Source organism: Meles meles, chromosome 16 (assembly GCF_922984935.1).
Source record: "Meles meles chromosome 16, mMelMel3.1 paternal haplotype, whole genome shotgun sequence".
Lineage (NCBI taxonomy): Eukaryota > Metazoa > Chordata > Mammalia > Carnivora > Mustelidae > Meles > Meles meles.
This window is the reverse complement of record NC_060081.1, coordinates 37632557-37660025: the sequence shown is the minus strand read 5'-3', so window position 1 is coordinate 37660025 and position 27469 is coordinate 37632557. Positions and strand designations below refer to the sequence as shown.

At 40.9% G+C, this 27469-nt stretch overlaps 1 protein-coding gene across 3 annotated transcripts in view; it reads right to left on the bottom strand.

The window, feature by feature from the left end:
* The window catches only part of RALGAPA2 (Ral GTPase activating protein catalytic subunit alpha 2), a 321503-nt gene that overhangs the window by 270939 nt on the left and 23095 nt on the right, over nucleotides 1–27469 (bottom strand). For all 3 annotated transcript variants that reach the window (XM_045981825.1, XM_045981826.1, XM_045981827.1), the window contains exons 2-3: nucleotides 21695–21805; nucleotides 19746–19798 (exon numbers count right to left, since the gene is read on the bottom strand). In XM_045981825.1, coding sequence (XP_045837781.1) covers nucleotides 19746–19798; nucleotides 21695–21805 — 164 coding nt within the window. The remainder of the gene's footprint in view (nucleotides 1–19745; nucleotides 19799–21694; nucleotides 21806–27469) is intronic.

The following is a 27469-nucleotide window of genomic DNA, read 5'->3' as shown; positions in this document are numbered from 1 at the left end:
AGCATTTCAGATGAGGAATGAAGTGGCCTGGACAAAGGTCAGCAAGACAAAGAGAAGCACATAATAGTGATATTCAGGAGGTAAAACTGTCAAGACGGTGGTTAGAGTACTTGTAGTAAATGGAGGATTCAGGAATGACTTCCTAGTGGCTCAGTAGATGGCCACACTTCTATCTAAGATATCAAATTCAGAAGAAATCCCAGAACTGAAGCATGTCAAGTTTGATTCTGGACATTCTGGAACTGAAGGTGTCAATGGACTTATTCAAGGAGATATTCTATCCAATTCGATACATGGCCCTGGAGGGCAGAAGCAGGATTTGGAGAGTAATAGAATATAGGTAGCTGCTGAAGATGTGTGTGTATAAGATCCCTCTAAGAGGGCTTACAAGGAAATAAAATGAGGATATTGGTGCATTGAAGTTCTCCGAAGACAGTAAGGATGAAGTAGGAAGGGGCACTTGGGTGACTCAGCTGGTTAAGCATCTGCCTTTGGCTCAGGTCATCAGACCAGGGTTCTGGGATCCAGCCCAGAGTCAAGCTCCTTCCTCAGTAGGGAGTCTCCTTCTCCCTCTCCCTCTATTGATTCCCGTGTTTGTGTATGTTCTCTCTCTCTCTCTCTCTCCCCTTCTCTCTCAGATAAATAAATAAATCTTCAAAAAAAAAAAAAAAAGGATGAAGAAGGAAGAGCAGAGGGTGGAGACCTGGAGACAGGCATCACGCACAGGTCAAATAAGTTTTCAATGTGCCAGGTGTTTTGCATGTTTGTCTTAAGAGATTAAAAATACTTATGACTGTATGTACAACTACTTAGAAAAAGTTAAAAGATGCTGGAAAATACAAGAAAACATGCAAATGAAAATATAAGAAAAGCAACTTCAGTATTAAATCAAGTGAACTCAACATTAGCTGTTGCCTGAAGAACCCATAACCTTTGTCAGCTAGCTGTCAAGCACCAGGCAAGATTGATCAATCTATAAATTGTGCAGAGGCAAGTAAATGGCTCCTTGAAGGAAAAAAATCAAGTAGGTCTTCCCTTGTAATATATACCAATATGTATATTAGATGAGTAACATACAAAAGGTAGTAAGGGCAAAAACCAAGTTGTGTTTTAAGTTCCATATAGTAAAAGGGAGTCAGAAGTAAAAGTCCGTCATCTATGGAGTATTTTAACAAGAACCCATGCAAGCACTGCCTACCAACAGAATGGACACCTCAACATGCCCATGAGCTGCAGACAAGGATACAGACAGGAGTACAGGACCCACAGTGCCGTCTACAAATTACGGAAAACATCACAAGCAAAGAGAAAATTGACAATCTGTACCTGAGAACACGGAACGGGGTCTCAGCAGTCAGGCTGCTGCTAACCAAATGAACAACTCTAGAGTCCAGAAAAAGCACAGCCTGGAGATGACCTAGGAGGTTTCCAGACTGAAGAAGAAAAGATGTCCTCCATTCACATCTGTTTTATGGTTCTAACTCATACTTCCCTTCATTGAAAAATTGATTACAGGGGTAGTTCGGTATGTCTGATGACAGATGAACAATGATCACTGCTGGCTGAGTTCTCTGGGGATGGATACTTGGTGGAATTAGGACTTCCCTCATTTACTGGAGGGGAACATCAGGGGGAGGGAAATGAGGAAACAGGGGTGGGCAGGGAGCCTCAGACCATCCTACAGAGCTGAAAGTCTCTGCCAGCTTAGCGAAGCTCCAGAGCAAAGATGGCACATTAGAGGGGTCTGGCGGGCCTGCAAATAACTAGGTCCTCATACCACATCTTGCTCAGTCACTGGCTGGGGATGAGAAGAGCTGACTATGGCTGGAGAGCTGAAGGCACTGACAGCCTCGGGTTGCCAGCTAACCCTGTTCCTTGCAGGCTGGTAGCAAATTTTTCTTGCAGGGCAATGTGAGCACCACATCTCTCTGCCACAATCATCTTCCAATGATTAATTATAATAGTTTCATCACATTAAGAGGATGAGTGCTTCTAAGAGCAATGCACCCTACTCCAGGGACACCATCTCTGCTGGCATTGTTTCTTGTAAATGGGCTGCTGCCTCACGTTGACGAAAGCCTAGGCCCCGTGAATCCTTCCAGTCCTTTTTCTGCCTTGCAGTTCACTCTTCCTGAGCGAATGGCACAGCACTGACTCATATCCTTTCTCATGCAATCTCCACCAAGGGCACTAGGCACTCCAGTTGCATTCCGGGAGCAACTTTTGTTCCCATCCTGCCACTGGATTTTAAAACATCGTACAGAAGATGCTGAGAGAATTACTCCATACATCCAGAGGAGATCTTATATGGACTAGATGAATGTTTGCCATGCTGACTGTTCTTCAGACCTTAATTTTAGTAGGAAACCAATGTGGCACTGAATCATTTTTTTCAGCTTTCCAAAATATTTCTCTGTCTCCTTGACTTGGGTTTATTTTCTTAATGTGCAACAGAGAAAAATGTCTTTTTAATATAAAGAAAGCTAAGGAACACAGCAAGATGACCTGTATCTAGACACGTGGATGCTGTCAGTAGCCACTAGTAGTCTCCAACTTGTTCTGAGGTCAGGCCTATCATCATCACCACTTCTGGATAAAAGTTTTCAGGTTTATAAAATGGATGGACTTTAAAGACATGCAAAAACAAACTCAATAAGGTTTGGCTATGAAATACCATACCCAAAGTCTGAACTGCTAAAAACATTCCCAAATGGACAGAATCTTAAGCAACACTGAAACGTCATCCACGCTATTGCTTCTTTTTGTACCAAATATTGCAAGGAACATTGTGTATGCGTTAAGGTCTCTGAAGTCAAGAAAAGTAAAGGTCCATATGACCATCTGTGTCAAATGTTAAGCCTGTCCCTCAGAAAGCCCCACATGAAGCCTACCTTTGCTGAGACAAATACAGTATGGCATTTCTACTGTAGCTGATATTCTAAGCTACACTACTGGGAATGCCACATAGGCAATTGACATCTTGTTTGTACTTTCACTGGAGAGTAAAACAAAAAAATTTTTCAAGAAAGTCACATTGTGAATAAATAGTACTTTCCTGAGAAACACGTGGCTCTCTTGAATGCTCAGTGCTCAGCTGCATCTATATGGTAATCCCTTATAGCACATTTGAAATCAAAATTAGGTATTACTACTGATCGGCACATCAGGAAATCTGTCATTCTTTTAACTGATTATCTACAGTGCTTTTTTCTTCAGAACCTACTGCATGACCAAGAATACTGCGAAATGCAAGCTGCAGTTTATACAAGATGCCCCAGTATACTTTAAAACTGCTGATCTTTTTTTAATTCATGTGAGAAACCTTTTTTCCCCCACATTATTACCAGATAATTGCAACATATCGCAGTTGATTCACACTTGATTTCAATTCCACTTAGAAAGGAAGGACGATGAAGAATGAGGACAAGATCCCATCCTAACTCATGTGAGGTAATCTAGCAAAACACTGGCCAACGAAACTTGTTCTGTCCAGAAGCAGGGAACACAGGATGCAACTCTCCCTGAAACATGACACAGGGTGTGAGGTAAACGAAGTGCTGACTAGGGAAAAAATAGGGAGTTTGGTTTAAAAGAACAGTAAAAGTCATAGTTACTTGATCTTTTGAGTAATAAAAGGTCAGAAACATTCTGACAACTGGGCAGTGGGCTTAAAGGGAATGCTAGGAGAACCTGGGCCACAAGGACAGTCTGGTTTCAGACAGATTCACAGGAAGAGAAGGCTGGAAGCATGGATGATTCCAGGAAGACAGAGAGAGAGGGCACCTTGTTCTTCAGCAGTCATGGGCCTAGCCACACATCTCTTACTAACAATGACTCAACCATCCAGTGTGGACAAAATATCTGCATTGAGCGCTGCATTGAAGTAAGTGTCAACACTCACTTAAGAACCTAAAATTTCAGAGAAATGAGCTAACAGAAGGAACTGCATCATGTTTTAAATATAAGATGACTACATTTTTAGCTAAAAAGATAGTGCTTTTCTTCATAGATCGGAATCCCCAACAGTACATTATCTATCTGATCACTAGCCATGCTGTTCCTGAGCAAGGAAAGCACAGCTCCATCTTGTTACATCCTCTCCAGTCTTTAAGACCCAACTGAACCATTATCTCTTCAGAAGAGCCCACTTCAACCATACCTCTCACTACACTCCTCCCCAGCACGCTTCTCTCAGCTAGAGGGACAGAGGGCCCACCCCACTGCTAGGTGCTGGATTTCTTGAGAGAAGGGACCCTCTGTTAGCTATCTTGTATCCCCAGTCTCAAGAACATTTCCTGGCACATCATGTTTCCTACCAAACACTTCATGCACAAAGAGAGGAATGAGTAAGAAATGAAGAAGAGGAAGACAATAGGATTCTAAGTTTAGTTCACGTTTATAGGCAGACACAAAGGAAATGCCTCCATTTGAAGGAAGGTGCCCACACTCTAACATGGTGGAAACACAGAACCTGGCTAGTAGGTACATGATAAAGATAACTGAGTGTGGAATTGTGCTTCTAAACATTACAGAAAACCTTAATGCTTGATTAGGATCATCACTTGAGAGGCAATACTTTTCTTGTTTAAGGTAAAAGTGAATAAATGAAAATATTTCAAAAGACAGACTAAAATATAAGACAAAGACATCTAAAGTAAATACGGAACGTAATAAAAATGGAGGGACATCTAATTTCTCCTATATTGTAGAGATCAACCAATACTAAAATGTTGAAAACCACATTAAGCAATTAAAATCTAGAAAGGGTGAAGGATCCCATTTACAACCAAAACACACAGAGAGATTACTGCTTAAAGCACACACGAAATTGCAAGGAGCCATGAGGGGTGGGGGGGTAGTGCTCCTCGCATGAAAGCAGAACATATCCAGAATATGTAGCAAAGGAGAGGATCGTCCTAGACAAAAATGGAGATTCCACCTTCTGAAAGAGATTTGCTGAAATAGGGTAATTTTTTTTAGAATTTCTGAGCCATGCTCTTAAAAGATCCAAGAGGACAGTGAATCTTTTTTACGATCTAAGAAAATAAAGAAATTTTTATTTGTGATGCACAAATAAGTCACATGCTGAAATCAGAAAATAATACATGGAGATGAAACACGGAAAACGTGAATCTAGAGTCCCACAGAGCCCTTTGCTGTAACCCTGTGGATCACAAGACCTCCCTGGAACTAAATAGGTTGAATGGAGATAAATATCTAGAGAGAGCATGTTTAAAGTTGTACATTATGTGTCTAACTAAAAATCCTACACAAATCTGCAAAAGCAGAATATCTATGAAGGAACAAAAATCAGGCTCATAGTCTTCTTCTCTGCAACATTAAGCTCCAGAAGACAGTGTGGTCAATGGCTCACTGTAGGCCAAGCCAAGTAGAATGGGCAACAGAATACCACCCATACGGAGAAGTGAAGTTCCAAAGTAGACCAGGTGCTTATGCAAGAATCCAGTACATCATAAAGATAGCTAGAGTAAACTACAGCTGTTTAAAAAAGCAAACGAAATTCAGAATTTTAAGGAAAAAAAAAATTATGATTCAGAAAGTATATAGTCAGGTATATTTGTCTGAAGCTAAAATAAAGATATTCTAGAGCTGGAGTTATACCAGCCACACATCTGCCTTCCTCAACAATGAAGCAAATTCATATTCCAGCAAATATAGAGATTAGTTAATCCAAAAACAAAGGTGCAGGGCTATAAACACTGTAAAAGTGAGCTATATTAATAGAATAGGAGTTAATATGGTTATAAAAACTATAGTATATCCTCAAAATGATTAACCTAAGAGAAATAACATTCTAAAAATATTATAATAAAACAATCTGGATATAAAGTACTTAAAATAGCTGAATAGTGAGAAGTACAAAAAATATATGGGATTAAAGTAAAAGGATGGGGTTATCATGAAGTACTGCTTTACCTTGATATGAATAATTAGAAGTAAAAAGATTTGAATGGAATTTTGCTAATTTAAAGATAATTATTAATAGCACAGAGAATCATAGGGGAAGGAAAAAAAACTGAACGGGAAGAAATCAGAGAAGAAGACAAACCATGAGATACTCTTAACACTGGGAAACAAACTGAGGGTTATGGAAAGGGGCGGTGATGAGGGGATAGGGTAATTGGGTGATGGACATTAAGGAGGGCACATGATACCACGAACACTGTGTACTATATGCAACTAATGAATGACTGAACACTACATCAAAAATGAATGATGTGGGGCACCTGGGTGGCTCGGTAGGTTAAGCCTCTGCCTTCGGCTCAGGTCATGATCTCAGGATCCTGGGATCGAGCCCAGCATCAGGCTCTCTGCTCAGCAGGGAGACTGCTTCCCCTCTCTCTCTGCCTGCCTCTCTGCCTACCAGTGATCTCTATCTGTCAAATAAATAAATCAATAAAATCTAAAAAAAAAAAAAAAACTAATGATGTATTATATGTTGGCTAATCAAATTTAAATTAAAAATAAATAAATAAATTTGCAGTCTAAAAATATTAATAAGATAATTATTGGAATGATAGAAAATAGAAAGTATATTTTCCAAATCACAAAGTATATTCCATAAAGTGAAAGTGACCTCTCCCCCAAAAAACAAAAGTAGAAGAAAAACCAAGAATGTTGATTATCGCAAACAAGAAATCATATATACAAACAGATTAAGTTCCTCTACCAGAGACCAAGTCAGTCAGAAATGGCTTTCAAATACAGAAAAATTAACAATAAAGTACAGAATATGACATATCAGGCATGCATCGGCACAAACACACAGCAAAGTAGTATCAATATCAAGTGAAAAGGCTTTAAGAGGGACAAAGGGAATCGTTTCAATTAGATTAAAAGCATAATTCACAATATAGTGATAATACGAACATTTAGGCAACCAATAACACAGGATGAAAATAAAACAAAAAAGTACACGAAAATGAAAGAAATGCAGTAACTGAGGGGAAATACATTTATCATAGAAGACTTTAATGCACTCTATCCTTGACAGATAAAAGAGGGCATACATCGCAATATAGCATCTTTGAATACAATTAACAGTGTTTTAATATATATGTGGAGAAACAAAATTTCACTTCACAGATTCTAGCACTCATGAAAATATACTGAAAGTTATTTTTCTAAGCCATGGGAATAAACCCTCAAAGTAGGAGGTGCACAAATCATGAGTAAACTAAATGCACTTCATGTCCACCTTTGAAAGTTTAAACTAAAAAAAATTGGAAGTATATGAAGGACTTTAAAACATTCTTGTGAGCAACGATCAAGTAAAAAAAATAAATAAATAAAACCACTCTCTAATTACAGACTAAGGATTATCAACAATGTGAATGCGGGTAGAAAAAAAAATTAGCCAAAGCTAAAAAAGAGAAAAATCTGTAGAGTTTAATTTTCTGTAACACCAGAATGAAATAAGTAAAAATAAGTTTAAACTGAAAAAGCTTATAAAAAGATGATTTTTTAAAAGATATTTTCTTTATTTGACAGACAGAGATCACAAGTAGTCAGAGAGGCAGGCAGAGAGAGGGGGCAGAAACAGGCTCCCTGCTGAGCAGAGAGCCAGATGTGGGGCTCGATCCCAGGACCCTGAGATCATGACCTGAAGGCAGAGGCTTTAACCCACTGAGCCACCCAGGCATCCTAAAAGGTTGATTTTTAAGGAAGAAATCAGTATCAAAGAAAAGAAAAGCAAATTTGATGACAACAAACCCTGAGTACAGCAAATCACTAAGCTATAAGTGGGGATTTGAACTGGTAGTAGTGTAGGTAATTAAAACAAATTTCCTCTAAATCAACTGTTTATTGGACTCATTAATAAATATTCTTAAGTGCCTCTTTTGTGCCAGGTACCATGGGAGGGACCAGAGATAAAGCATACTCTAAAAATGACAGCCCGAAGGGGAAAGGCAAGAGCATCAGGGATGTCAGTACATGCACAAGGAAGTGAGTACAGACAACACACACTTCCAAAGGGAGATCACCTTTGAACTGAATCCTGAAGAATACAAAGGAGTAAGCCAGGCAGCAGAGGACATTTTAGGCAGACGAAGCAGTTAGCAGGAAAAAAAACAAAAACAAAAAACCCTGCTGCTTTGTTGCCAGTAGGAGCAAAAGTAAGGTGGGTGACAAGGGATGGAGAGGCAGGCAGAGACCAGATCAGGAAGGGCCTTGAATATCCTGGCAGGGAGTTCAGTTTTCATCTTAAAGGCCAAAGGAATAAGAGTTACATTATACAAAGAGCATTCCAGGTGGGGAGGGAGACAGAAGAGGCAGAAGATCACAGACCAAAGGACTAGTTAGTTATTAGCAGGATACTCCAGTAGGAGGGAAGACTAAACAAAGCCTGAGGCAGTGGGAAAAAGAGGGCTTTCAAGAGCACAAACATGAGATGTATAGAACCATGGAGTGGAGAAAGTACTATCCATACTGACCAAAACAGACAGATACAGATAGGATCCCATTTTCATCATACTAAAAATTTAATATCCAAAAACATGGTACTGTAAGCCCTTGATAGACTTATTGTAAGAGGTTATTTTTTCCACTTTGGTATCATGCAAAAGTCCAATATCTTTTTAACGAAAATGAAATTGCAGTAGATTCTGTATTTTTAATGAGCAACAATCCAGATTATTCCCTCTCTTTCTATCTCTCTCAAATTAATAAACTACTTTAAAAAGAAGAAAAAGTGTCACAGACCTGCAGTCGACTTAGGACAGGCCACTCTGCCAAGTGCACTAAGCGAATGCCCAAAGTCTGCAAGAACAGCTGGTGTACCTCATGCAGACTTTAAGTCAGACTCTCCTTCCAACCGGGCCTATGTCACAAGCACATCAAACACTAGGTGTCACTCTGAAACAGACACCACACTACACATCCAAACAAAACAAGCCAGAGAAAATTTACAGCATACCTTGGTACAACTCTGTCCTGAATTTACAAAAAAAGAAACTGGAAGAAATTATGCTACGTGAAATACATCAGACAGAGTCAATTATCATATGGTTTCACTTATTTGTGGAGCATAAGAAATAACACGAAGGACACAGGGAGATGGAGAGAAGGGAGTTGGGAGAAATTGAGGGGGAGATGGAGCATGAGAGACTATGGACTCTGAAAAACAATCTGAGGGTTATGAAGGGGTGGGGAGTAGGAGGTTGGGTGAGCCTGGTGGTGGGTACCATGGAGGGCACATATTGCATGGAACACTGGGTGTGGTACATAAACAATGAACTCTGGTACACTGAAAAGAAATTTAATAAATAAAGAAATTATTTAATTAAAAAAAAGAAACCAACTCATCCAAAATGTGTGAACACACTAATACAAATCAATTTAAAGGGACAGAAAAAGCTCTTTACAACTCTCCTGCTCTTCTAAGAATAAATACAACATGCTATTGTGAATTTTCCATTTATTTAGTCCTGATGTCATCTCTACTAGCTGCCCTTTAAGGGTTCTTGGAAACATTTGCTAGTGCTGCCTTCCAGAGGGCCTGTTCAGAGAGTGTCAGTTACCAATGAGTCAAGCAGTACACGCCTGAGAGAGGCCAGAGTGCCAGGAAGCTCAGGGCATCTGGGCTACAACAGATAATCACCAGAATGTAATTTCAGACTTCCACAAACATGTCTCGAGTTTCCCTTCCCCCAAGGTGAATTGAATAATTCAGTATATCCTGTTGGTTCAATCCCAAGTTTCTCACCAGAAGTTGCAAGACACAAAGAAATCTGTACTCTTAAATAGTAAATTTAGAAGTTAAAACATCCATTGAAATGGCTTCTTTCAACTTAGACACTTGTAGTTTAATTCAAATTATTAAAATGCAATAGTCAGATAATCAAATTTTAACTTCAAGAATTCCTTCCAAGTATCCCTAGAAAGGACTGGATGTTGATATTTTGTTTCCATCTTCCCATTTGCAGGGATCATAAACATTTCATGATCCAAAGCAGACACCTGTATCATCACAGGCTATAGAAATGAGAGGCCTGGGCCCTATGTTTGATTATTCTCCCAGTATCCATTGTAGAGCACAGAATGGAGGAGTGATTTCTGAGCTAACTCCCCACTGCCGGGAACATGAGAGACAAATGAGGAAAGGGCACGATGGGCCATCCGCACCTCTACTATGATCCCTGCACAGGGGCATAGAGCAGATCCCACTATACCGTAATAACACTGCTGTCACCTGGAGTTGTTCCCAACCAAGGACTCGATCGACATTACTAAAAACAAGAATGACTAATGCTGTGAAGCGAGAACAATTCCATACATACCTCTCTTATCATATAAAATGCAGATGACACATTAAAATATACCCCTGATGTCATAAAATAGTGACCTAACATTCTCCTCGGGACAAGCAGTGGCACTGATTTTGCTCATCACCTGGAATTCAGGACAGCTTTGGGGAGTGGAGCTGGGTGTTTCTACTGGCTCAGTTCTTTTAAAACTATTCTCCAGGGAATGTGAACTAACACTAGATTTGTTTGCTTGTTTGTTTGTTTTTTCCAATTGAAATCAGTCATTCAGAATTATTGCAGTGACCCAGGAGCTGCATTCAAGGTTGGCATCATTCTTTGAAAAGAAAAAAAAAAATGCATGGAAGCATCCAAGTATTTGAAATCCTCAATAAGAACTTAAATTCCAAGGATTTAAGAAGAATCTGTTTTTCTTGTTCATTTTGTTTGTTCTTGTCCCTCCTCCACTCAATAACAGTAAAGTGGTCCTTGTGGAAAAAAGAATAAAAAGCAGTAAGAACATGAGAGGTTGATGGAAGGAAGTCCTTCACTCAGCATGACAAGGAGGGAATAGCGTGGAAGTATGTTTGCACACTGGACCGTCTGAAAGAAGTCCTGACAAATACAGCAAAGGACAGCAAGAGCTGTGGAAAACAGTTAATTGCAAAACCACAATTCTGCCCTCTTGCTATGCAGTTTTGCTCCCCCCCCCCGCAAAAAAAAAGTGTTAGCCATTACATAAAGAAAGCAAAACGACTGTGACGTAATCCTGCTGGATACCTGCCCTCAATGTGCTAGTCTGTCTATCATTCAGCCCAAGCTATTCCACTGAATGCTTGCATGGTCTTCAGATTCATTTTCATCTGTAAAGAGTTTTAAAAGATATGCAGTTCCACCAACAGAAGGACAAAGAAGGTGGGGGAAGAAAATAGAAGTGGGAGGAAAATGAGGGGGGGGCAAATGGAAACATCTCAGAATTTTCTGTATTCCTATTATATTCATAATTCTAGTTTTTCTTCAGGAAATGTTTCTCTCTTATTAATATCTGAGGTAGGGTGATGCTATTAAGGGTGAAAAATTATAAATGATCTCCATCTATACTGGAAAAAAATATCAAAACTCCAATTTCTGGTAGCAAATACAAAGCAACTATACAGAGAGTGAAAACCAGCCATTCATTTCACTTTCTTCTGCACAACTCGGGGCACAGCACTGGGTCCGGTTGTGTTCTTAGTATCAGAAAAGCCTGTAAAAATCCTTTCCCCCTACTCTGAGGAAAAGAATTAGAGGCTAAACCCACTATCTCTATAAGCTCACTTGGAGCAATAAAGAACAAGAGGACCAGTGTTGAATTCCATTAAAGTAAGACAGCTTCCACTGCAGCCCTAGAACCACTGCCGCTCAGTTGGGACTCCCAAACTAACTATACCCAGCAAAACTCTATATGCACGAGAACTGCCTCCACTCCAGCATTACCTCCACACCACAGACAGGGAAGGGAGAAGGTAGGTAGGAGGCCTATGGTAATTTCAAACAACCAAACTTCATCTTCAAAAGTAAAGGAGAAACACACATGAGTGACCATAGCCTACTCCCCTTCCTCTGTGTGCCCCTGAAGAAGCCCACAAGTCATCGGCACTCACCTGCTGTGGTCTGCCCCTAGCACCCACGCCTCTCTGACTGGCATCTCCCCACCAAAGCAAGGGATGAAGAGACACAGCATACCTCTTCCTGAAATGAACATTCAAAGTGTTTTCTTTCTTTTTGGGTGAGGGGACTGAGTGCAGGGAAGATGGGAGTGTGATGGAGACATGAAGTACTACTTCATTTGGCCATTATATAACGTATTCTTTTCATCCTAAAACAAACAAGAGATAAGTAGGACCAATTTGTGTGTGGCTTTTCCACTTTATGTTTGCATTAGGCCACTTTGAAACCATGCTTCCCTCCAGCCAAGGGCACTGTGGTAAAAAAGCCTGAGAAGCCCAGGGAAACCATGTCAGTAAAACCCTGAACCTTAAGTTCCCTGCTCTACAAGAACACAAATGTGCTGATGATTTAACCCAGTTTTTCACAATGAGAAGTCTTTCTAATGAGGTAACAAGCTCTACTGATAGACTATCAAGCTTCTCTGACCAATCAAGTAGCCACTAGGCACATGAGGCTATTTAATCTGTAAATTTAAATCAAATGAACTTACTTAAAATTAAAACTTCAGTCACAGCAGCCATATTTAGAGCACTGAACAGCACATGTGGCTAATGCTTATTTAATTGGATAGCACTGACACAGAACATTAACATCTTCACAGAGTTCTACTGAACAGAGCTGCCCTAGAGGAAAAGCAACCAAGAATTTTAGATCTGCAAAGGCTAGTCAGAATCAAGTCAATCTAATATTGAAAACTAAACAGAAGCATCAAGTCAATCTAATATTGAAAACTAAACAGAAGCATGAAATGAAATTTCATGCTAAAAGACTTGCCCGTGAACTTCCTGATTTGTAGTGTCGTGGGTAGGTAGAGCTGCAAGAGACCTCAGGGCTAGCCAGTCCCAGTCACTGTGGGGGCTATAAAGGAGTATACCTAGCAGTTTCTGGCCTCGGGAACTTTACAGTCTCATTAGGAAGCTAAGGCACAGCCACCTTCAGGGAAAACTGAGAACATCCAGCTATAATGAAATGGTCACACGAGAGTGTATCATACAAGTCCAAAGGAAAAAATGGTCACCTCTACCTGGAGTTGCCAGAAGAAATCAGTGGGTCTGAACAGAGCCAGAAAGTATGGGCCAGTGGACAAGGAGAGCAAAGGGCAGGCCCTGAAAAGAGAATTGCATAAACCACAAGGCAGGACTCAAACTCTCCAACAATAGGTGAAGGGGCAGTAAGCAAAGCAGTCTATGTGTGAGAGAGCACGTCCACAGAACAACACCCTCAGCAACATGTGAAAGAAAACATGCGGGGCCCTTCAGGGGCTCAGAGTGTTAGCCCAGCTCGGGCCACACTGTAAGAACCTACAAAGAACCCATGCCAGTCTCTAGGAAGGAAAAAAACAGGACTTATTTAATCTGGTGAAGTAATTCAGATCAATCTATACCTAAGGAACCAAAAGTCAAATATCCCGTATATCTGCGATGTCAACTCTATGATCTTTGAAAAACAGATAAATGAGTAGCATTGTGAGATCAGAACATGTGTAAGCCTTGAAATTAAATCTCAAGCCTTGAAATCAAACCTCTCCTGTCAATGTATATTATATTTGGGGTTAGGGGATGGGAGAAAGGAAACACCTTGCTATCAAATTCTAGAATTTTCTTAACCATAAATGAGTAACTCCAATGACTGCATTTCTGTACCAAAGGGAAATGGCATATGACACGGCAGGCAGCTTAAAACAACATCTCTGTATGAACTACATGCTCTCATTTTCTGTAGTCTTTATGCCCTGACATCTGGGAACTTACTGATCTCAGAGGGACTGCCCATCCCAGGGTTTGCCAAGTCGGACATACAGTACCTGCCAACATGCCTTTGACAGTCAAACCAACCAATCCAAAATCCATTCCTGCAACCACCTCCTTTTATGGGCTCTCAGACTTGGGACACTATTCTCCTGCTTAAATCACCTGGGCACAAGGTACTAGACCACTAGGGGCCCCCTCTACAGCCCAAAGCGTGCTAAAATTATTCAAACTACCCAATCCTAAACCTGCTTAGCTTGCTTACCTTGCCTTGCCCATTCCTTCCGTCAAAAACCAAAACAAAGATGCTCACCCTCAATTCCCCCCTCTCTGCCTGCTCTCTGTGTGCTCTCTGGCTCTCTCTTCATAGCCCTACTGGCACGCCATGCCTCCTGTTTCTACTATACTCCTGGGAGTACAATAAACATCTCTCCCTTCATGGCAACCATTTTCATGTCTGTGTGCCTGTCTTACCACACCTGCTGAAAACAAATACGATATACCATTAAAACAACCTCTTAGTTACTGAATAGAGAGGGATCTCAAAGTTATTTGACCTTGAAGCCCATTCACCAGGCATTTCTACACCAGCCCTCCTTTTCCCCTGTGCAGGGAGCTATCTCCAAGGGCTGTCATGAAAGTATCACTTCTACAAAGGGCCATTCAGAATTTTCAGGGACTCATGTCATTATTGGACTTCTGGCATAAGTCCTCTGTTACTGCTGGATGCTTCCAGTAGTAGGAAATGGAACACGCTCAAATGAGGGCAGGGTGTTCTGTCTGACTTGCCCACCGCCATATCTCCAGCACCTAGAAAGGTGCCTGAAACACAGAGCTGGCATCCAGTAAATGTGTGTAATAAATGAGTGAACTAGACAAGATTCACTAGACTAATGAACAGATACGTACTGGTAGACGTGGCCTGTGGAGTACAGCTTCAAAAGCAGGAGAGTCCTACATGGTAGGCCACATGGCACTGAGTTAAGAAAATGGGTCCTAAAATCAGACCAGAGGTTAAATCTTGAAAGCTGTGCAATCTTGGACAAGTCACCTACAACAACAAAGACACTGGTCTTCCACTGATGAAAATTGGGAAGGGAGAATCCACTTCAGAAGGAAAGGAGGACAGAGGACAGCTATGCACAACACTTCCATTGTGGTCAAGATGGCAGTGTAAATTCATTTTATGGGGTCTCACACCATTATCCCCCACTACCATTTGAAATACATGGCAATGACAAATGAAATATATTTTTAAGAGAAGAGTAAAATTAACAAGTGAACCTCCGTTAAAAAAAAAAAGGTAAAAAAAAAAAAAAAGGTGACAAACATCCCCATGAAGCAGCAACCACAGAAACTCGAAGTGATGCACAGATGTGTAGCCACAGGCAAAGGTGTCTGGAGGTCAACTTCAAGGAGGAAAGGAATCCCGCTGGAGATAAAGGCAGACAGAAATGCCTACTCGCTCCCTGCCTAAAGCCGCAACTTCAGCTGGGCTGGCAGCCTTGACTGCACACCACGTGCTTCATCAGAGCACTGTGAGGTCTCCGTAGCTCATTACATCTAAACACTACTGCCTCCTTTAACAAGGCTTCCCTTCCAGATCGCCCCTGACTTACAGGGACAGGCAGCAGGTCTCCCTGCACATGCTCCTTCCAAACTCTCCCAGCTCTCTGCATCTCTCTGCTTTCTTCCGATCCACTTTATATTCACAGGCTATCTTTACACGATATCCCTTCTGGGATTTAACATGTCTTAATAATTCTACTTCTTGTAAAGGAAGCCTTTGCCAATTATTTACACCTTGATAAGTATTTACCTCTGAATCCTCATAAACCATCACTTTACATGGCACCAACTTACAGAAAGTAGCAATGAAGTTACTTAATTTTCAGAATGAATCATACAAATTATAACCTACCTTCTAAAGCCAGAGACAGAAAGAGAACACAAGCATAAACAAAAATAATGCTGGTTCATTATTCATCCATATTTACCATGCAAAATGAAAGTTTTAGGAAGTCTGGAATAATATATATTTGTTCTATTATATAGGCAAATAATTATAGATGATAATGTACCCATTATAACTCCCTCCTTAATCTAGATGTTCTGACACGAGGAGAGAGTATTAAAATCTCCTCTGTGGGAGGTACAGAACTGCAGTGCCTGTCGCTGATGGGCTTTCCTGTGCATGGCGAGACTTGCAATTAGTGACAGCAAGTGGAATTCTCAAAATATTCGTGGGCTTTAGAGGACATCGGGAAACTAACAAAGTACTTAAAAAATGGTAGGAAAGGAAGTAAGAAGAAGGAAGGTGGCAGAAATAAAGTGAGCCGAAACCTGATCTGCAAGCAACAAGCTCAAGAGAAACAATTCAGGGTGCCAGAGAACAAATGCCAATTTCACTGCAGGATCTCTAGAGGTCTGTGCACTCTAGACCCCAGTTCCCACCACATGGTGAGTTGGAGGAACTGAACCTGAGCTTTCCTTAATAAATCAGGATCCTCAAATGGAGCCAAAGTGGTTCCAACCAAGAACACTCCCAGCCTCCTGGCAAAAGAAATATAAACCCTCCCCCCCCCAAAAAAAGAATAGGATTAAAAGAGATTAAATCTATGTTCTAATAAATCTCATCTCAAAATCCCATCACAGAGCATGCAAGAAAAGAAGCCATGTGAGAGACAGCATATTGAGGAAAATTGAAGACTTTAGATACGGGAATGATTAGATACAGAATAGGAAACATTACACATTAAATGTTTAAGAACACCAAAGAGGTCAAAAATGAAGAAGGATCAAAAGCCTATCAAAAGCAACAGGTGGGGGCGCCTGGGTGGCTCAGTGGGTTAGGGCCTCTGCCTTCCGCTGGGGTCATGATCCCGGGGTCCTGGGATCGAGCCCCGCATCGGGGTCTCTGCTCAGCGGGGAGCCTGCTTCCTCCTCTCTACCTGCTTCTCTACCTACTTGTGATCTCTGTCAAATAAATAAATAAAATCTTTAAAAAAAAAAAAAAGCAACAGGCCAAGTGTGAATACGGAACTGAAGGAAGTTAAAACAGGGACCAAAAATCACTGGGATGTGTAACATACAAAGAATGGCGGAGCAGCAGATGAGCAGATGAGTGTGAAGGACGTCACACACTGCAAGGAAGAAGTAAAGACATTCCCCAGAATGCAACACAAGAAGGCAGGGGAAGAGGGTGAAAGCCAGCTCAAGAGGCATGGAGAACAGATGCAGGTTTAAATAAGAATCCTGGGAAGTACAGCAAAAGGCCAGAAAGAGTCAACATTTGAAAAGACAGCAGCTGAGCATTTTACAAAATGATAAAGGATCTGAATCCAGAAATACAGAAAATGCACAGATACCAAGCAAGACAAGAAATCTTCAACTAGACATTTTGTGGTAAAGCTACAGAACACCAAAGACTAAGAAAAATGTTTTAAGGGAAGCCAGAGAGAAGAGGCATTTAAAGGAACGACCAGATGGGGAACAGTGTTTAAAGTTGCTACAGTGGTAAGGAGACACTAGTAAAATGGTACCTGTAAAGGGTGACATGAGTATTTTTACTGCCACTACTGCTAATACTGTGTCTAATGCATATAACAACTGAGGACACTGAAGATTAATCTGAAGCAGAGAAAACAGAAAGAATTATGACCCTCAAAAGAAGGGTCATGCCAATGAATTTCACAACTCCAGTGATCAAAAATTCTTAGAATTCCTCAAATTCTTAGAAAAATATATAATTTTTCTAATATCAAATTTGATATTTTCTATATCAAATCTGAATCAAGAAAACCTGAACAATCCTAAAATAATTCCAAAATGATTAAAGAAACTGAATGAGTGGTTAAAACCTTCCAATTAAAAACAAAACAAAACACAACACACCAGTTTCAGAAGGTTTTTACAGGAAAAACTAAAAACTGCTCTAAGAACAGATCATTCCAATCTTATGCAACCTATTTTATAAAACAGAAAAAGAAATGTTTGACATGAGATTCTACAACTTCTATAACAGGATCATTCAGAAACAATGTAAGGAAGGGAAATTAAGGTCAAACTCAGTTGTGAACTTAGATCCAAAGATGCAAATTACTAGCCTCCAAAATTCAGAAATATAATTCACCACATTTATATTCATAAAGAATTGTACAAAGTTATCTGTTAATGCAGAAAAAAATATACGTTTGGAAACTTCAAAACCTATGTATACTTTTTATAAATCTTACCAAACTAGAAATAAAAGCAAACTTAATCTGATAAAGTATATCTAATAAAAATTTACAGAAAACTTCATTAACTAAACGTCAGGAGGCAGAGGAAGCCCTGAATGATGAAACGCTAACAGAACTCTTTAAATCAGAGCAGGATGACCAACTTTCTTCTGTCTATTCACCCATGTACTGGAGGGCCGGGTCAGCGCCAAAAGACAAGAAAACAGACTAACTGACTAGCTCATTGTTATTCACAGACCATCTATCTGTCCACCAAGAAAACAAACAAAAAAATCTATAGACAAAATGTTAGAATGAAGTAAATTATACATACTCACTTAACCCAGCAGTGGGGATGGAATAAATGAACGTGAACTAAATTCAAAAACATGGATAAATCTCAGAAATACCGCTGAATGTACACAGCAAGCCACAGATGATTATGTACCATGTGAGGCCATTTTTATTATACTCAAAACCAAACAAAACCGCACAAGGCTTTGTTTAGGGATATGAATACTGGGGGTAAAAACCATTTTTTAAAAAGAAGGGTAATGGCATAATGCAGATAGTGACTGCCTTCAGAGGAGAAAAAGACTAAGATCAAGGAAAAGCACCCAATTAGCTTCTAGTTCTAAAGATCTAGTTCTTGAAGCACCCCGCTTCAAAACTTGCATATATGTTATAGATTCTTTAGTAAATGTATCAACTGCTACAGAAATAAGATCATTTAAATTAATGGGATAGTTCAAATGATGATTAGAAATTCCATATGTAAGTGACAGGCTTAATTAAAGCTCCTATTAAAGACAGCTCCTCTGTATAAATTTCATTCACAGGAGGGTTGCCACAGGAAACACAATAACCACTACAAAATACACAGTGAATCAATGTCTCTTACTCTGGGGAAGGAGTACAGCCCTTAAAGGATTAGAGAAAGGGAAACACAGTCAGTGCCAGTCATGAGCCAAGTACTGGACAGGAGGTCCTCAGGTATCTGTTTTATTCCACAAACCCAAAAAGTCCATGGAGAGCCTTCTGCCCAGGCCTCTCCCTCTAGCCAGCTTTGCAACAAATAGACATTAGGCCTTCCCTTTACAGTCATAAAGTTGATCTCACACCAACCTCAGTACATGAATAATTTCTAGATAACCAACACTTAACTTTCAGAACCTACAATTTAGTTCTACTGGAGCTCTCCAGGTAACAGTAACCTGGCACTTGTCCAATACAATTTGTGGACAAGGAAGACTGTAAGCTTAACTGATCAAGAACCACACGCAAATATATTGTTCCAACTTTGAAAAGAATATGTAATCACACATGGACACACTGACACTTATGAAGATTTCAATCTCACCAGTAGTCAGGAAAATACGTATTAAAAACAGTGGGTTTTCAACATGTCAGTTTGCACGCACACGCACACACACACACACAGAGACACACACACAAATGATCGCCAGTGTCGGTTAGGGAAATTTACATGCAACTTCCACATAAATTTCCATATAAGTTTATATCATCTTTTCGAAAACAATTTGGCAATATCGGTATTTTAAATGTAGATACATTTCCATCTAATAACTTCACATCTAGGTAACCATACAGGAAAATTCTCCCATGATTCCAAAAAAATTAAAAATCACAAGAATATTCTTTGCAGCATTGTTTGTAAAAGTTGAAGGAAGGAAATACATGCCCATCATTTTTTATATCCTCAAATAAAACTGAAGAGTTAAAATACCACATTTTAAAATAACAAGAATCTTAAAAGCTCAATGAATTTAACAAAAACTTACTTCAAAAAGAAAGAGTATGGAGTCCAGCTCCTCCCTTTGTGACTTATTATTCCCTGGAATATATTAAAAAAAATTAGTTATCATGACAATGTGTAAATTTGAGAATCTTAAAAATTATGTTATATCGAAAGCATGTAAGCTTCAACATGCACTCATTTATTCAAAAACTACCAGGGGGTGGCACGGAATCTGTCAGGAATACAGACAGACACCCAGGCTACACCGCCTGAGTCCACATAAAAAAGAGCCGCTCCTCCCTAGCTGTTTAAACACAGCTTCCACGTTTTCCAAGTCACTGTCAGCCTGTGGAAGGCAATATATTCCTTTCTCAATTAGTTACATACAAGCTCACACTATGAGGGAAGGCACAGCAGAAGCAAAGAAAGAGTTCTAGCTTTTTTGATGTGAAGAGGCACAGAGCAGTCAAAACTTTAAAAAGCCATGCATGTCTTCAGGCCATGTGCACTGTCCTTTTAAGGGTGACAATCATAAAAACTACAAAACCTACAGCAGCCAGTTACATTGATTGTCCGGTCTAGGTGCTGTGGACCTGCGCTAAGCGCTTGCCATTGAGCATCTAACTTAGGAAGCAGCAAACCGTTTCTCGAAAGGGCTGGCAGTCTGTATTTCAGGCTCTACAGGCCCCTCTTGTAATCACCCAAGCAGCCATGGGGAACACATACATGCACAGGGGATGGCTGTGTCCAACAACTTATATGTACAAACAAGCAGCCAGCTGTAAGCTGTGTACTCCTGATCTATTGGAATCCCCACAGCTCTATGAAATAAGAGGGTGACAGCAGCTAATATTTACTGAGGACATACTATGTGCCATACTCTGACCTGAAATCCCAGAATACATGCTAACCTGTTTGATGCCAACAGGAGGAAGCTGAGTCAGAGAGAGGTGAAGTAGCTTGCCCAAGGAGAAACAGCTGAAAGGACAGGGCCAGGATCCAAATCCAGTTTGGCTCCCCAGGCTACACTATCCTGTCGTCTAAATACTGAGTGGATTGTGCAGTGTGACATTATTGGCTTGATTTTTCAAAGAATATTTTATATAAGGGTATAACCATAAACATAATACATTAATAATACATATGGGGTGCCTGCGTAGCTCAGTTGTTAAGCATCTGCCTTCAGCTCAGGTCATGATCCCAGCACTCTGGGATCAAGCCCCTCATCCGGTTCTCTGCTTGGCCGGAAGCCTGCTTCTCCTTCTCCCACTCCCCCTGCTTGTGTTCCTCTCTCCCTGTGTGTCTATCAAATAAATAAATAAAATCTTTTAAAAAAAAATAACACATATAGAAAGAAATGCATGCAGAGAAGGACTGGGGATGTGGGCAAAAACATATGCTTCAATTTTCATTTCAAACACTTTATTTTTTTTACGATTTTATTTATTTATTGAACAGAGGGAGAGAGAACACGAGCAGGCAGAGCACCAGGCAGAGGGAGAAGGAGAAGTTGGCTCCCTACTGAGCAGAGAGCCTGAATCTGGGGCTTGATCACAGGACCCTGGGATCATGACCAAAGCCAGAGGCACACATTTAACCAACTGGGCCATCCAGACTCCCCATTTCAAACCCTATAGTGGAGTCTGAATTTTTTTTTTTTTATAGTGCACACAAACTACTTTTATGTCTTTCTTTTGAAGTAAATTATTCCTGTGGAATTCATGCCTTCTGTGGCTTTCTCCTTGCATTTTCTCTGTATCCATTTGTTGTTCAATTAACAGCTGTATGAGAGAATGGTCCAAGGAAACAAAGATGCTAATAACCATTGCAATCTCCCAGCATTGCTAAGAGTCTGGCAAGAAAGGAAGCTTAAAAGCATATAACTTGTGGCTAATGAACATACGATGTCTAACTTTCTGAACCTTAAAAAAAAAAAAAAATTTTAAAAAACCCTTTGTGTATATATAAAAAAAAATTTGTAGAAATGCTTACCTTTTAATTTCAAACTATTTTCCAGTGTTATAAAATTTTCATAGAAGATGAAATATATCTGAGAATAGTTGGTCTCAAAAAACTGTTTAAGATCACTTGCATCCACATTATCTGAAAAGAAAAAATTACCATTATGACAATAATTTTATATAACTATCGGAATTCACAAACAACCTTTTCAGAAATGAAGGAAAATAAAAACTAGTCACTATGAGACAAAAGAGAACAACAAAAATAGTATCCCCATCCATTTGTTCTCCACAAAGAGATCTCAGTTGGCCTGGGGCCCCTCCTCCATAGGCAGACCCCTCCAGGAGACTGATTCAAGGGCCTAAGAGCCATGGGGGCACAGCATTCAAAGAGGAGCTAGAAGGCTTAGAGGCTAGTACAGGTCTGGGGAGGAACAAGATGTCCTCTTGTTGGGGGTGGGGAACAGAAGTTCATGGAAGAGGTGGCTTTGACATAGGCCATAAAGAGGGATAGGTTTGTCCATCTGAAAAACAATTCTGCTGCCGGAGTCATATATGGTCCAGTCTCTCTTCCCCATAGCTGACCTGCGACCAGCTCAAGAGAACTAGCAGGCACTTCCTGGCATACCCATCCACTTCCACCTGGGCCACTGGTCAAAGCCTTCCCTCCAGCTCCCAGGAGAGCTGTTCCACTCCTGTTTGGATACAGGGAGGTCCGCCACATATTCCCAGAGTTGCCCTGAGCAGTGTTTCTCCCTATTGCACTAGGGCTGCTCAACCAGGACCACGGCTAGAAAGGCAGGTTGTGCAGGGAGCTTAGCCCAGCAATAACTGTTAGGGCCCAGCAACAACACAGCCACTTCATCCAGGGGACCAGTTATCCCTCATAACTCTGGCTGGAGTACTCATCCACTGTCAATACACCTTTGTACATTTTCCTTAGCCAACAGGTTGCTTGTACCATTTAAAACAGGGTCCTGACCAAGGTGTTAGCTCTTAGGAAGAATACACTAGTCATCTTGAGAAAATTAAGAACAGCTTCTTTAAATTCTGCAGGGATTACTCAAGAAACAAATGTACATCTATTCAGTCTATGATTAAGTGGATTCAATTGAATGTTGGGATCCTAATATGTGACTAGATGTGAACACATCCATTACTATATTTAAGTTCTATAAACTTAACACTAACACTGGTGAATCTAAGGAGTTGTTTTCCTCTGAGAACCATATAGGGCTTTTCATTTAAAAACAACAACAACTAACAAAAAACTGACCTGGTTCTTTGAAATAATGCACAGAAGGTGTCTGTAAAGTCATATCAGCTGCCAATTTCACATTCTATTTTCTGCCCCCAAATAAGCCCACAGAGCAGTGGAAGTTCCCAGTAACTAACAAATTTACCTGCATGAATGCAGGTACCAATGAAACTAGTATTATCATTCTTATGAGCTATGTGATCTTGCCAAGGTATCCTTGAGAGCCTTTCACAGAATGTGTGGTTCCAAGAAAGGATTCTGTTCATTTTCACTCCAGTATGAACTGCTAGCCCATCCACCCCTGTTTCCTCTGAAGCATATTTCACCAGTCAGCTCCTACTGGCACTCACTGGTTGCTGAAACATCACCAGCCTACCCAGAGACTAGGTCAGTGCCTCTGCTATTGCCCCATCGGCTCCCTGAGTCATAAAACACATCTCAATTCACTTCACTTCACTCCTGATGGAATCCCTCCCAATGGAATTATTGACTTAATTCTGAAGGAATGATCCGATTTCTGTTAGAGATACCACCAACCCTACAGAACTCCCAGTCCATCCCATGCATCATTATGTCCCCTGCATCTAGCACAGTATTTGTCTAGTTCAATATCTTCTTGAATGAGTTGAATAAAAGAAATAGCCTGTAACATATATGTACATTAACATATATAACATATAACAATGATAGGATAATGTCCACAACGTGCAAACCATTAACTAGATCATATGCCTATAGGCATATAGGAAAGAAACAGCCTCACCCACTTTCAAATCCTGGGGACTATCTAGAAGAGATTTCACCCCTCTGCTGAGGACTCCAGATTTCACCCTGCAAGCTTGACTCTTCAAAGCCTGCTGCCAGGGCACCTGGGTGGCTCAGTGGGTTAAAGCCTCGACTCGGGTCATGACCCCAGGGTCCTGGAATCGAGCCCCAAGTCAGGCTCTCTGCTCAGCGGGAAGCCTGTTTCCTCTTCTCTCTCTCTGCCTGCCTCTCTGCCTACTTGTGATCTCTGTCAAATAAATAAATAAAATCTTAAAAAAAAAAAAAAAAAAAAAGCCTGCTGCCAGCTGAATTTCTCCACAGGAGGGCCTACAAGTCTCCTCAAATCAAACATGTCCAAAGGACACGTCCCCTCAAACTCTGTTTTTCCCTCGGGCCCCACCAACCATCCAGCTGCTTGTTGTCCCAGGTTCTTCTCACTCCTTCACAGCCTATCTCCAGGGTGGCAGTTCCACCTCTAACATCCTCCAGCCCTGGGGACTTCATGCCCTCCACGGCCCTGCCTGGCATATGTCACCATGAATCCTCACCCAGGCGGCAATATGCCCTCTGCCTGGGCTCCTGCTTCTGCTCCTCCCCTCCACTGGCTGTCCTCCACCATTCGGTCAGCAGAAAGACTGAACACTGTAAATCAAACCCGGTCCTTCTTCACTCAAAACCTCCCAGTGACCTCCAATAGTTCTTACAATCCAAACTCGTGACCACAGCCTATAAGGCCCTATGTAGTTTCCTCCATTCAAAGCCAGTTTCATTTCACAGCATTCGTCCTTCACACCCCACACTCCAGCCACCATGGCTTCTTTCTATTCCCTGAGCTTCTCAAACACATTATCCATTTGGGCCACCTCCAGCATGCTGCCCCCACCCCCAGAGCCCCACAGAGTTCATTCCCTCTCATCCTTCAGAACTAGGATCACACAATACCTCTTCAAGGAAATCTAAAAGTTCCCCGTATGTCACGCTTCACATGCCATCCAATTGCCCTGCCTTCTGCCTTCACAGACTCTGTAATGGCTGGATGCCTGACTGCTCACCAGTGAACAGGCCTTGGACACACAATGTCATAAGCAAGCAAGCAGTTTCCCTGGCATTGAGGATGTCGTTGGACTGACACAGCAAGATGGCACAGTGAGGTTACTGGGTGATCGATGACTCCCTCATCTTCCCTGGATCCCCCTTGGTCCATCAAGGGTACTCAAACAGAGCAACCTGAACAAAGAGGGTTCAAGTTAAGGTTGAGGAACACTCATACAGACTGAGGTGCTCTCATAAAACCAAAAGTCCAGGTAATAGCCACCTTCCTCCTTAGCCATTCACTATCTTTCTTGTGGATAAGGGAATGAATGGGACAGAGCTTCAAGTACTCACCATCAAGACCATTAGATACCTTTCAGGTAACCTGACACACAGGGAAACTAAGAGCATAACATGTATAACATACTCAGTTTTATTTATAAATATGAGGACTGCTTCCTGGTCTAGGAGTCCTCTTCACATAATTGCTTCCTACTGCAGCACTTAAGATTCATTGAAATTCTCTCATTTATTCATTTCCTTCTTCACTGACTATCACTCCACTAACTAGAATGGAAGCTACATAAGGGCAAGAAGCTCATTCGATTTCTTCATGGCTCTATTCCTAGCTCCAGGAACAGAGTGTGGTATCCAAAAGGTACTGAAGGTGTATTTGTTAAATGAATAAACAATCAATATTAAATATTTTATATCTCTAATTCAATAGCTGAAAGGACTTATTTGTTTGACTGTTTAAAACCAAGACTCATCAGGTGAATCTTTAAAAGTAAGCCTAGACCTTGGAAAAGGAGACCACAGATACTGTAATTTAGCATCCTGCACAAGGGAAAACAAGAAAGGAAGAAAGGGTTGATTTTTAACAGTGCTAACGTCAAGAAGCTGAGAGACAAGGAGGAAGGCTTCATTCAGACAAAACAATGAACAACAATGAAAAACAAACAAAAACAACTACGACCAGAAACATCCTTAGACAGACTTTCTTTTGAACTTTCATTACTGAGCCAGTACCCATGCCAACTTGCCCTGAGCCATGTGCTAGGAAATTCAAAGACAGTAAGACACGGGCTTCGAGGGTACAGAAGGAAACAAGTAACGCAAAAGGCACCATGACCAAAGCTGATGCAAGGCATCAAAGCACGGAGTAGACAAAGCCACTTGGAGAAGGTGGGAAGATTAATTAATGTTATACATTTATGCTTTATAAGACACTTTCAGGAATTTCTTTTACTGTACCCTCACTCATAATCCTGTGAGGTAGATGGGGCAGGTATGATTGAGATAAAGAAACCACAGGTTCTATGTGACTTGCCCAAGGTACCACAGTCAGAGATGTGGGCAGAACTTCCATCTGGTCTCCCAATTCAAATCTGAACCACACTAAGGTCACAGAGACAAAGGGGAATAAATCAAAACAGAAATCAGGTCAGGAATATATGAAAATAATCATCACTTTGGGTATGTAAAGGAGAGCCAAATAAAAAAGAGCAGGAAGATAAGTAGACACATGAGAAATGAGGGGAGTGAGTGGCAGTGAAAATGGGAACTGCCAATTTCCCCAAGAAGGAGTCCTGAGAAGCACCACAGCACTCATGGTGAGCAGTAAGCAAAAGAGAGGAGGGGAAAGTGCTGAACAACAGAGCCCAGGCCACAAACTGCCTTTGAGGTGGTGATTTTCAGCCTTCACAGACACTAGCACACTGCCTTAACTATCATCACAATGCCCAGAGAAGTACAAACTAACCACAGAGAAACAACCAGCTTTACAGGGCTAGGGGTCATTCCTGAATTTTTTAAAGAAATCTTTAATTTCTCATTCTCCTTTACCACCAACCAAGAGCCAATATACTGTTTCTATTATTTTCCCACTTTATCTCAAAAATAATCTATAAACCACACACACCAGCTAAAACCTCTTGTTGACAATTATTTCTCCCTATCTAGCTGAAAGGCAATAGCAAAGGTTGAGGGCAAAACCTCCAGAGCAGACTGCCTGAGTAAAGTCCAGAAGCTACAGGGTCTTGGACAAGTTTTTTTTTTCTTTTTGTTTTTCAGTGTTCCAAGATTCATTGTTTACGCACCACACCCAGTGCTCCATGAAATACTTGCCCTCCACAACACCCACCACCAGGCCCTCCCTACCTCCCACTCCCTTCCCCTCCAAATCCCTCAGTTTACTACTAAGGGTCCACAGTCTCTCATGGTTTGTTTCTCCCTTTGATTCCGCCCAACTCATTTTTCCTCTCCTTCACCCAGTATCCTCTGTGCTGTTCCTTATGCTCCACAAGTAAGTGAAACCATATGATAATTCACTCTCTCTGCTTGACTTACTTCACTCAGCATCATTTCCTCCAGTTCCATCCATGTTGATACGGAAGTTGGGTATTCATCCTTTCTGATGGAGGCATAATACTCCATTGTATACACGGACCATATCTTCTTTTTTCATTCATCTGTTGAGGAGCATCTTGGCTCTATTCACAGTTTGGTGACTCTGGCGATTGCTGCTATGAACACTGGGGTACAGATGGCCCTTCTGTTCCCTACATCTTTATCTCTGGGGTAAATACCCAGTAGTGCAATTGCAGGGTCACAGGGTAGCTCTATTTTTAATTTCTTAAGGAATCTCCACACTGTTTTCCAAAGTGGCTGCACCAACTTGCATTCCCACCAACAGTGTAAGAGGGTTCCCCTTTCTCCACATCCTCTCCAGCACTTGTGGTTTTTGGTCAT